Genomic DNA, 12,265 nt, shown 5'->3' with positions numbered 1-12,265 from the left:
CCATCAGTTCCTGGTGAGCTGCAGCCAGAATGCTGGGTGCAAGGTGAGGGACACCTGGACAGAATCCCACTGACACAGCCTGTTACTGATTTCACTCATGTGACCTGACCTGTGCCATAGAAAGTCCTGCCAGCTGCCGTCCTGAATTTTCCTCAGTGTTTTTCTGATATGTAACGTAGTCCACACACCTCAAATGTTCTAAGTTTTTCTCTGACAATGTACTATATGTATTTGAAATGGATGATTCACTGGAGAGGAAATATACTGTTAATAATTATAAAATTATAATATACATTGCTTCACTCAAATTACTCATCCGTCATTGCAAAGAGTGCAAATTCTCCTGTGTCAGAGACCCACATATTATCAGTGGCAGCATACATGGTGAATGGTACTTGCTGGAGCGAGTGCTTAATCCAGGACATTTACCCAAATTAATATGCTGCATATTGTAATGTTGTTGAGCTACAACACGCACAATATTGTGTGCAAGTCTGTCCAGTTTAAATGTACACCATCTGATGCTCTTATACTCCTAGATTTAAGCCCAGCTAGGTAGGACCCACTTTTTAATCATATTTATCTTATCATTTGCCTCCAGAACTGCTTGAAGGGTAGACAAGGTGTGTTTGCACATAAGCCTTTCTGCAAATCACTGTTGTACTGAGTTGTTATTTTTGCACTTGTGTCCGTCCTGTTAGCTGTAACAAGTGTGGCCGTTCTCCTCTGACCTCTCTCGTTAACATGCTAATTTCAGCCACAGGAACGGCATTGCCAGGATACTTTCTGATCATCACACTTCCCTTTAAACTCTACACACTGTGAGGTGCATGAAAGATCTCTTCAAGATCTCTTAGATAAGGCACCGCACCTTGGCCTAATCCAAACAGTGAGAAATCCTCTTGTCTCCACCCGCACATTGAACCTTCTCAATCACTGTTTGGAGGAGCAGGCTGTCTGCATAAGCATCCATACTGTATGTATCTAAACAAACTGGTCAGTGTGTGTGTTTGTGAGTTAACATTGCCTTCAATTCTTACATTTTTTTTCTGTACCTTAAATGAAATATCTAAAAGAACAATAGGGTAAGAATATAGTGGAACAGTGTGCAGTACCGTTATCTCACATTCCCCTGTCCCCTCGGCATTTCCTGCAGCTTTCCCCCTGCAGTCCAAAAACATGCAGTTAGGCTAATCGACATCTCTCAGTTTCCCATGGAGCACGATCAGGTATGTGCACCTTGTGATAATCTGGCATAATCCGCAGGGTGCACCCCAGCCCCCTGTCCTGTGCTGCATGAGGTCCAACCCCCCTTTGTGATGCTGACCATGATAAGTGATTAATGCATGGAACCAGGATGGTATTAGTTTTAATATTTCCTTCAGGCAAGTCTATTTTAAGGTATGGCTGTGCATTTGTTTGTCTCTTACTATGCCTTAAAATGTTAAAAATAAAGGCAAGTGTGCTGTAAGGCAGGGGGAAGTTAGGACAATTCCAAGGGCCCCTGAGTGAAAAATTGGAAAATAACTGGATTGGTTTCGACTGGGGGGCCCAATATGATATGCCTTCATGGGGCCTTAAATCACAAACAGGTGTGTTGTACCTGAAGGTCTAGTGTTTCCAATGAAGTTAAAAATAACCAGAATTTATTTCTTTTCTTTTGTCTTATTAATTTTATTTAATCCTACGTCGTTTAATGGCGCCTTATTTTATGTCATTAAAATCACAATTTTAGCATCAACGCGCCAAAAAATGCTATTGGGTTGCAGGGCAAAGCTAGCTGGAGTCCCTGTCTGCCAAGAGGTTCATAGCTCCATGGAGGGTGTAACGCTAAAGATCATTTTGCGTGAGATGCACAGGACATCTGAAAAAAATAATTCATGTATCCACACGCAGGGCTGGTATATAGCCAGTATCTCTTAATGCGCGCTGCCGACGCGGTACTGAACCCATAGGAGACGCTGATCGTAAGAGGCGGAGCGCGTCGGAAGCCACTCGGCGTCCCCACAACGGTTTGTCTCTCAAGTGTCCGGAACGGTAGGCGGAGGATGGAGTTCGAGCAGCTGATCGACACAGCGGAGGAGTGGTGCTCCGGGAACCCCTTCGAGCTCATAGCCGCGGAGTGCAGTGACGAGAGGCGCCTGGATTTCTATGCCGAACCACGGTTCTCCTTTTACGTCTTGTGTCCAGACGCGAATTGTGACACCGATAGTTTTGTAAGTATTATAAAACCGTCAGTATGCATGCGTCCAGAAGGTGTCAAAGTGTTGCGTTTGTTCTTTAGTCAGTGTACATGTGTTGAAGCGCGGGTTAGGTATGAAAAACGAAAGGAGCACTAAGGACGCAGGTTCGACCTCTCAGCTGTGCCCTGAATTCTACAGGCGACATAGGCGGCCGCCTAGGGCGCCAACTTCTGAAGGGGCGCCGACTTGCAGACCATTTCACTTTGCCTCGGACGGGGGGCGCCGGCGGTGATACTGACTAGGGCGACACGTCGGCTAGGACCGGTACTGGCTATACCCCATTAATTCGCCATAAGCATGTAATATTTATCTTATATATCCTACATATAGACCTATATATCGCTCTGTCTATTAACAATGTACACTACGAATTATCGCTCAGGGGTGTATTGCTACAACGAGATCAGAGGGTTAAAAAAAAATCTCACGGCAATTATCTTTCATAACTAGTCACGAAACGCGCGTTTTACATAATTCTATAAACGGATGATTCACAGCCGTCCACTGCGCAGGGGATGAGCATAGTGTGTAATAACCGCCTGAATCTGACAACTTCCTGAGCAAGTGCAAGAGCTAAGTGTGGTTTGTCCCGACCTTTAAGCCTCAATGCCTCACTGTCCCTCAACGCAGGGGAGACATGTGAATTATATCTGGGGCACTCACTTTCTAAATGTGCCTGAAACAGTGGTGTTTGCATTTAGTGGGTCAGTAGCTGTGTAATGCAGAAACCCTCAGCTGGCTGCTCTCGTTTCCTTCTTTGTTTTATGTGTAGGTCTGTTCCATGCATTTCAGGTCTGGATTTTGCAGGTAACCAGATACATGGTGGGTTCTGAAGGTTTTGCCATGTAGGTGTTGTGTCCTGAGAAGCTAATGGATACATTTCTTTGAGAACTGAGCACCCCACAGAAAGCTCCTGTGCTCTGAGTGACAATTCAGGTTCTGTCACTTGCAGTCCTCCAAGGCTCTGGAGGCTTGTCTGAGGACCCGTCCGAAGGGCGTGGAGCTGCCCACGGTTTCCCCAGCCAAGCCTCAGAGCCACGCCGACGTCTGTGACAGATCAGAGCATCAGCAGTTTGAAGGTGTCAGGGGGAATGTGTGAAGTCCTACTGCTGTCTATTTCAGCCATGTCCAATGGTTACCCATCTTCCTAACCCCCCCCCCCCCCCTCAGACATGGTATTTACAGTCACCATTAAATGTATTGCTTTGCCTCGTGATGCGTTAACCGATTACACAGAAATTCTGTTTCTTCTATACCACAGAACTTTTCCTCTGTTTAGAAAATGCCATAAGAGGATCTGGATCAAGATCCCCATGAGAGTGTAGATACAAGATGCCTGGTATGCCGTGGACATTAAAAGGAGTCTTTGTTCTAACAGAATTTTGCTATTTTAACCACTGTAGGAATCAGAATCCTTTCATTTGTTATGTACAAAGTTTGTTTTTGGTGGTGCCATGGGTTAAAAAATCAAACATACTCTCAAGACAGAAATACACAAAACAATAAACAGAATAGATAAAAATAGACATGAAGGATAAGAAGATGAGCTACTAATAAATAAACAAATAAACACATAGGCATTTAAATAAGAGTGAGATGATAATATAGGCTACAGTTTGTGGTGCGTGGGGCCAGTGAGCTTCTCATGGGACCTTGTGTAGGAAGCAATGACCTGGGGCTAAGGAGCTGCTCAGGTTAGATTCAGGTTAGATTAAAAGACGGAGGGGCGAAATGTTTTAGTCTTGGAAGTTGGTGGAAACGGCAAATGCAGGAAGTGATGTTTTTCAGCCAGCTTCCCCCCTGAAGAATCACAAGGTTATACCTAAGTTTTGTGGGCTGTTTTGTGATTGGTCATGACTTTTATTGGGGTGTGCAGACTGGCTGGTTCCCCCCCTTGCAGCACGTCTGGAGTGAGAATGAGGACTGCCTGCCCTTCCTGCAGCGTGCCCAAGATTATATCTCGGCTTGTGGCAGGAAGAGCTTTGTGCAGGTCCTGGATGAGGTCTTCTCTTCCTTCAGGCCAGTGAGTGAATCCCGAGAGCTAGTGGCTTGGCCCAGATTACAGTTGTTTTTCACCACAAACCACTGGTTTGATCTGCCTGTGTTCACACTAAAATCCTTTTTTGTTGAGTCGTTTGGGTTGTGTGATGACTCTGCCTATAATGACGTCATTGTCACTCCTGCTTCACAGCTCCTAGACCTCCCTGACACAGATGACACAGAGACGTTTGAGCAGTACCACACCAATGTGGAAGAGGAACCAGAGACCGACCACCAGCAGCTGGCTGTCAGCCAGCAGTAACACCACCCACATTGACCACACCCACCCACCACTAAGGACCGCCTCCCACTGTCATCCCAGTTCTGGGTTCTCAGACATCAGAATATGCACACTGCAGATATTTGTTTTGTGCTTGAAATCAGGAGTGTGGTGGGAAACATAGTATTCAAATAAAAGAATAGAGTAAAATAGATGGATCATGGCTTAGTGTGTCATAAATGCAAATATTTATATCTAAGCCAAATGGTAATAATTTCGTTCCTAGTCTGTATGTTCTCATGTTAACAGCAGGTCATTAGTTTCCTCATAAAAATATACAGATAATTGTTTTCTTAGTAAAATAACATAAAACACGGCTCTGCTTAGTTTTAATGACGTTTTTTTATTATTTTAATTGGTCTGAGCTTTTAGAGAGACAGACGGAATGTTTGTGAGTGCCTGCATCGTCTGTTATTGGAGCTGAACTGAACAGCACGGGTGTAAGGAAAACTTTGCTATAGTGAGTTTGATAAGACCTTAGAGTGACGCTAGTACCTGTGACTCAAAAAGCATCTTCACCTGCTTAAGTTAGACCTGTTACCAACCTGCTGGAAAAGTGTTACATACAAATGTATCTACTAATATATAAGATGTAGAGGTGTTACAATTTGACAAATTCAAGTAAAATATTAAACCCTTAGAATAACTATATTTATGTACAGTATGGAGTTGATCACATGTTTGTCTTAGAAAGAGTGGGCTTCCTGGTGTGTGTATGAACAGATGCTTGGTGAAAGATATTGAGTAAAAACATGCTCTGCTAATTTCAATTCCCTCCGCATACACGTTTTGTAATGGAGGTGTAGGCCTGCTGCACTTTAATAGGTGTAGGAGGGGTAGGTCTGTCTCACTTTAATCAGTGTAAGAGGGGTAGGCCTATCTCATTTGAATGGATATATGATGCCAAGGTCTGTCTCACTTTAATCTGTGTAGGAGGTGTAGGCCTGTCATACATTAATGGGCGTAAAAGATGGAGGCCTGTCTCACTTTAATGGGTGTAGAAGATGGAAGCCTGTCACTTTAATAGGTGTAGGAAGGGTAGGCCTTTCTCACTTTAATAGATAAATGAGGTGGAGGCCTGTCCCATTTTAATGTGTGTAGGAGGTGTAGGCCTGTCCCATTTTAATGGGTGTAGGAGGTGTAGGCCTGTCCCATTTAATGGGTGTAGGAGGTGTAGGCCTGTCCCATTTTAATGTGTGTAGGAGGTGTAGGCCTGTCCCATTTTAATGTGTGTAGGAGGTGTAGGCCTGTCCCATTTTAATGTGTGTAGGAGGTGTAGGCCTGTCCCATTTTAATGGGTGTAGGAGGTGTAGGCCTGTCCCATTTATTGGGTGTAGGAGGTGTAGGCCTGTCCCATTTTAATGTGTGTAGGAGGTGTAGGCCTGTCCCATTTTAATGTGTGTAGGAGGTGTAGGCCTGTCCCATTTATTGGGTGTAGGAGGTGTAGGCCTGTCCCATTTTAATTAATGTGTGTAGGAGGTGTAGGCCTGTCCCATTTTAATGGGTGTAGGAGGTGTAGGTCTGTCCCATTTATTGGGTGTAGGAGGTGTAGGCCTGTTCCATTTTAATGTGTGTAGGAGGTGTAGGCCTGTCCCATTTTAATGTGTGTAGGAGGTACTGGTCTGTCTTACTTTAACAGTGTAAAGGAGGCATGAGCCTTTCCCAGTGTAACAGCTGTAGGCTCCTGACAGTTGTGGGACATTGTGCGTCATTTTATTCTAAGGGACAGATGGTCAGACACAGGATGTTAGCTCATGTTTAGCAGAGGTGCAACATGAGCTTGGTTTGTTTATATATGTGTGTGTATATATATATATATATATACACACACACACACACACACACACACACACACACACACAGCACAATCCTTCTAAACTCTTCATTCACAAGGCCGTGTGTAATTCATTTTTAGATGAAATATACCCATGTGCTTTATGCCCTGGGTCGTGGTTCCATGTTGTTTATAAGATTATATGACACTTGTACAGCATATAGTAATATTAATTTTGATTCTTGACAGTTTTTTCTGTCTTTTATTTTATGTTCTCATAGTACAAATGAGTTGGGTTTCAGAATATATATTAAACCTGTTTGTGTATTGTTATATATGGCTAAATATGGTCACCAGCCTAAAATATGACTTTCCTATAACTGCCTTTTCAACATAACCAGTGATGTAATTTGGAATATATATTCATACTTGTCAACATAAGAAATTTATGTGTATGGATCTCACCCCCCCCCCAATCTTCAGCATCTGATCCTGTAGCCACATGTTGTAACGTTCTGCTCATTATATCTACCTGACACTCCTGTCTCCGCCCTGATGAACCACACCTGTTGCTTGTTGCTCCGTCTTAGTCTTTGTATTTAAGAACATATTTGTCTCGTAAGCCCCAGTCCAGCCATTGAAGTCAGTCCTCTTGTTGCCTGTGTCTTTCCCGATCCCTTTCTTCCTGTTTTGACCCCTTGTGGTCCTAATTATTTCCCTGATCTGTTCAATAAAACCCCTTTTTGTTCCCCTAAACACCTGCCCACGAGTTCTTCGTCCCACAACTCATGACACATGTTCAGTTCCTCAGCACATATACCACTTGTTATCCACACTGAGTTGACAAGTTCTTCCCAGTAGATGAGGACAATAAGGAAATGGAAACTGGTTATAAAGTTTTAAATGCTCCAACAGCATCCCTTCATGGATCGCACCTGAGTGCTCCAAAAGCTCATTCATAAAACTGTCTTTTCTTTTTATTTGAATATTTTATTTAGCATTTTCCAGTTACGGTTCAATGAAAAAAGTACAATCACATAAAAAGAAAATCCCAAACAATACAGTCCCAAATAATGTTACAACTGAACTATTAAAAGAGTCAGAGAGACAGGCATGACAATATAGATTTTCATGAATATTCCTATTCATCAACCATTCAGTTCAAGAAAAAGAGATTCTATCACCTTAATCTGAAGGAATATGTTTAATATGATCGAGATATGGCTGTCATATCCTGTAAAGTGTCCTCATCCAATTTGTTATGCTCTCTTTTCTTTGAAAGCATGCAGGAGAACTAGTAAGAGTTTCACAGAGCACCTCTGCCATCAACGGACATCTACAGCCTGACCATCTCAGCGATGTCCTTGCAGCCACTTCTTGTTAGGAGATGATGTCCACTGATTGGTACAAGGACCATCACCATCTCAGGTTTTGTTTTTGAAGGCACATATTCTGCTGCCTGAATTCTAATTCTGTCAAGAAAACGTTTTCGACACATTTTTAAGTAACATTTACTCATACATTGAATGGTATGACATTACGATTTAAGGTGCTGAGTTTGTTGGGAGGTTATACGTAATATCTAGTGGCGTCTTCATGCTGGCTCGGTCACTTTGTTGCACAGTATGCAGTATACATTTTAATTACATCCGTTTTAAGTTGTAATGCTTATTTTGAGCAGCAGAGGACAGTATAGCTAATACATTAACGTGCATAAGCTGGAAATATATCTCCCGTATGAAACTCATTTCCAACGAAACCCTTAATAAACCTGACAATAGATCTGTCTTCACTCATTCTGGCATGTCAGAGCTAATGTATGAGCTGAAATATATCATTGAGAATGGCTTATTATATACCCATGTGGAATGTATAACACACATGAAAGTCTTCAGCATTTCTATGTATGTGTGCAGTTCTGTATGTACCCAAGACATTCTAATTAACGTTCAGTGGGAATAGGAATAGACATCCACAAAAGTCCACAAGCAGAATCTGTGCGCATAATTTTCGAAGAGTAGCTTCCCCCAAAATGAGCCTGTCTGCTCGGTGCTCAGGGCTGCCCTGAACACGATTCACACACTAATTCCTGAACGTGGCCAAATCTCTGAAGAGGCCTGCAACGATTCCTAGTCGAGTCCACTGCACTAGCCCAGACATGCACTGGGAAGAGCTGTGCATTTCGCTTTTACGACTAGTTCTTTTTCAGTTCTTCAGCCCCTCTGGTATGATGCAAGAAGGGGTGTGTTCAGGCAATGCCAAATGTATTACAACTGTGTTGATATTTGCTAATCACGGCCAGCTGGCTCACATTAAGCTGGACCTTTTGTAAATGAGCCGTGGTCACTTGTCACCCCTGGAACTTTCCCTGTGTTCCAACACTTATTCCCAAAGAATTTTACGCATCTTTGTATTTGTTCCGGAAATGGCAAACAATATGATGAAATCCAATGATCACTCTCAGAAAGAATCCTTATCTGATATTTGACCACAGAGCTGACACAAGCTTTGGAAAAAGGTTTAATATTTTAAAAGACTGACGCCAACGAATAAGTAAACCATAAATAATTCTCTCTGAAGTTTTCTCTCGTTACTTTCCAGAGCAACCAGGAGGTCCCGCTAGGTTTGCATATCTATGTTTTCATTCAGAAAAGGAAAAATAAAGATTACACTGGGGAGATCAACAGAAATCAAAATGATTTAATTTTCTAATGTTATTTAGAACACAATAGATCTCTTATGCTGGACAACAAAATAAAAATTTGGGTAGGATGTGGAGCCAGCCTGTGTAGGATGTGGAGCCAGCCTGTGCTTAGAAGTAAAAGAACATTTTGGAGAAACTTGTTCTTGGTACAGCTCCCATACCGCTAGACTTCCTACTGCACGCTTGCTACCCCTGTGCAATAATTATTGTACCTCTATTGTGCACCCCCCCACCCCCCAGCTTTTTCAAACACAAAGAACTCAGTGAGTGAACATCAAAGATAAGCCATCGACTGTGTGTGTGTGTGTGTGTGTGTGTGTGGGATCGGGGAAAAAAATCCAATATGGTGTATGAAATGACTTGCTGTGATCACCTTCGGCGTTGGCCCTCTAGTGGAGGAAGCAGGTGGAGCACCCGTTGCACTACTCGGCTCTATTGTTCTGGGAAGGACGCATCTTGCACCCGACTAGTGGAGTCCTGTCCTGCCACGTGTGGAATTTTCCTCACCGTAAGCCTCAGGAATGTGCAGCTGGCAAGTCACCGGGTGGAGGAGGGGGGGGTTATGGTGTACCCCTTTATAAATGCTGTCCCAGTCGGCCGATTAACAAACCAACCTGGCCATTGTTTTGTTTTGTTCCACTTATGGAAACTTTCTGAAAAACTGGACTGTTGTTACTCCCTAGGATCCCAGTATCCAAAGCATTATTCTGAGATGGCTTTTTGCAATTGAAACGCCTGTTGTGGTACACTATGGGATTCGAACCCACAGCAGTCTGTCCTCCATGCTAAGTGTTCTGATCCTGTTTTGCTTCTATCTTCCACTCAAAAAGGATTCTTTTTGGGACGGCGGCCCCACTGGCTTGGTTTTTGAGCCACATACTTAGTAAGCGTCCTCGTCTGGGAATCCTCAGTACCCAACGGCCAGACAGACCGTCACAGGCGGCCGACCCGCTGACAGGCAGGGACACGACCCAAGCGTGACACATTCGCAAGCGCATGCTGCTGCAAAGTGGTGCAAATGCGTTTGTACTTCCACTCCACTGCAACCATGCTGCGTATTTCAAGTGATGGAATTTGTAAGGTTGGGGGTGGAGTGTAAAGGCGAGAGTAACTTCTTTGTCATTTCCACCTTCATTAATGGCCTGCGTTTAAATCGCAGCTGGCACTTGGCTCCGCACTCTGCAATAATGCAGTGTTCCATTGCCCCAGGACTCATGAATCAAAACACAAACACGATACTGAGAGGAACGGCGGTGTTACATTACAATAAGTTCAGAGCATTAAGACGCAGGTGTTGCACCATCAGCTCTGCATCCATCAACCCTCAAATTCATGCTTCTCATAGGAATAAACATTAGGGTCTTTGGACTAAGGGGTAGCCTAATTTGGTATAATTCAATAACAGATCAGAAGGTTGTTTCAATTCAGTAGTAATTTTTTCACAAGCATTTATAATACAATTACAATTTGCCTTACAAAATTAATTACCAGCAAAGATGTACAACTTATACAGATGAAGAAAAAGTCAATAAACTGTACTTAATTAAATATATTCTATATATAGTAATCCTGTTTGGCAGACGGCCATGAACAGCACCTCTTAGAACAATATTAGTTTACTGTTTGTTTTTTTTTTCCAAACAAAACAATTGCTCTTGTCTTTGGTCTAGCATCCCCACAGTATGTGTGATTGGATGCTGATAATGACATTCGGCGAATGAAGCACTCTGCTTGGCCCGTGCTGGTGGTAAACAAAGCTACGTTGTTTAAAGCCAGGGTGACAAAGTGTGGAGGGCATCTCACTCCTCACTCTCCATCGATAAAAAAAGACTTTGGCAGGATGCTTCAGTTTTTTTTTCTTCTTTTCTTTCCAGTGTCACGTTCTGCATGTGAAGAAAAAGGATCAGTGTTGTATGTGTATGCGTGTCTTTGTGTGGCCTGCCCTGGGACACCACCTAGATTCTGTTTCTGAGTCACGTGAAGCAATCACAATAGAAAATACACACACACACACACACACACACACACAAACTCTATTGATTAAAGAAAGAAAAGCAGTGTCTTCTGGGGAAATAATTGTCCCTTACTATAATATTGTGTGAAACCCAATCCTGCAACTTTAGGATTCTCCCAGATTCAGAAAATGCCAGGCCGTGATCAGCACAGTCTTCAGGAAGCGACAGATGAGCACTGCCCTGATGCCAGCACTTTGACAAGATCTGTGCTTCTTCCAGCACACATTTGGAGGACTGATTTAGTGCAGGAAATCATCCCGATCTTTGAGATTCGGCGTGTGGGAGTTATTGTCAGCCAGGAGCGAAGACTGTTCAAAAGAAGGCAATTGCTGAAGCCCTTTGTGCAACCCCAAAATCCTTCCCAGGTAAAACCTTCAGTCAAGGGAGTCTTTGGTTCCCCCAAAATGTGTCCCCATCCTTACATTTAACTGTATTTCCTTTATGTGGCACTTATTATCCTTCCAGCACCCAAAAACCCATCTTATGGCATGAATTATTATATATAAAATGGATTTAAACTTTTATTTGGTTCACCTTTTATTTATCAAACCGAATGAGGGTAAACATCGTACTGAGAATAATAACAGTGGGTCTTCTGGAAATTAGCCTGCACAAGCAGGCATTTTAACCACACTGCCAATTATTATCTAATATGTGTGGCCTTTATTCACAAGTCGGACTATACATACTATACTACATATTACAGTAGGCAGATAAAAGTGCTAAACTGTCATTTCTCCTGTGTCTGTACATTACACTACAATATGCTGGAAACAGGAAATTTAATTCATATTGAAATTTATATTTTTCTTCCTTAAACTAATATGCGTCAACACCTAGAGAACCGTACAAAGGAAACAGAACAGAAGATACTTTATTCCCTAATTGATTATGTTGCCTACAAACACATGCTTAGCCCCAAGTTCAAAATCACGGTGTATGTTCAAATACGGGCTGTCGTACTGTGCAGATAGACTCCGCACAGCACACCGTGCTCCCTTAAATAACCTCCTCGCCTGCACCGGGCGAAAATGGAAGGGCGGATAGATGAATATTCAATAAAGCAGAATGAATTTTGCACTTTAGCAAAGAGATGAATGACCTTGACCCCCCCTCCCCCTTTAGTCCATCCGTGTGCCGATTGGCCGCTGGGGCTTAGGCTGCCATTTGCCTGTGCAGTCTAACGACTGACTATGGATGAACAAAAAA

At 43.0% G+C, this 12,265-nt stretch overlaps 1 protein-coding gene across 3 annotated transcripts; it reads left to right on the top strand.

Moving 5' to 3' along the window:
- The first annotated feature begins 1,910 nt into the window (after window positions 1-1,910).
- Window positions 1,911-7,093, top strand: LOC111848900 (maturin-like). 3 transcript variants are annotated; one of them, XR_011992956.1, is made up of 4 exons: window positions 1,911-2,216; window positions 4,120-4,266; window positions 4,435-5,971; window positions 6,043-7,093. XR_011992956.1 is itself a non-coding variant. In XM_072716282.1 (3 exons), exons 1-3 carry the CDS (start codon window positions 2,049-2,051, stop codon window positions 4,543-4,545), a joined length of 426 nt encoding a protein of 141 aa, XP_072572383.1. In that variant the 5' UTR covers window positions 1,911-2,048; the 3' UTR covers window positions 4,546-7,093. The 3 variants fall into 3 exon arrangements, 2 of the variants coding, with proteins under 2 accessions (XP_072572383.1, XP_072572384.1); XM_072716282.1 differs by having other exon boundaries at window positions 4,435-7,093; XM_072716283.1 differs by having other exon boundaries at window positions 1,916-2,216; window positions 4,144-4,266; window positions 4,435-7,093.
- The last annotated feature ends 5,172 nt before the right edge of the window (window positions 7,094-12,265 follow it).

This window comes from Paramormyrops kingsleyae, chromosome 9 (genome assembly GCF_048594095.1).
Source record: "Paramormyrops kingsleyae isolate MSU_618 chromosome 9, PKINGS_0.4, whole genome shotgun sequence".
NCBI lineage: Eukaryota > Metazoa > Chordata > Actinopteri > Osteoglossiformes > Mormyridae > Paramormyrops > Paramormyrops kingsleyae.
Note: the sequence above shows the minus strand (reverse complement) of the source record. Positions and strands in the feature narration are given on the sequence as shown.

Coding starts and splice junctions, on each gene's coding strand:
- LOC111848900 (XM_072716282.1), top strand. CDS start 2,049: ATGGAGTTCGAGCAGCTGATCGACACAGCGGAGGAGTGGTGCTCCGGG. Junction 2,217..4,119: donor ATTGTGACACCGATAGTTTT/GTAAGTATTATA, acceptor TGGGGTGTGCAG/ACTGGCTGGTTCCCCCCCTT. Junction 4,267..4,434: donor TCTTCTCTTCCTTCAGGCCA/GTGAGTGAATCC, acceptor CCTGCTTCACAG/CTCCTAGACCTCCCTGACAC.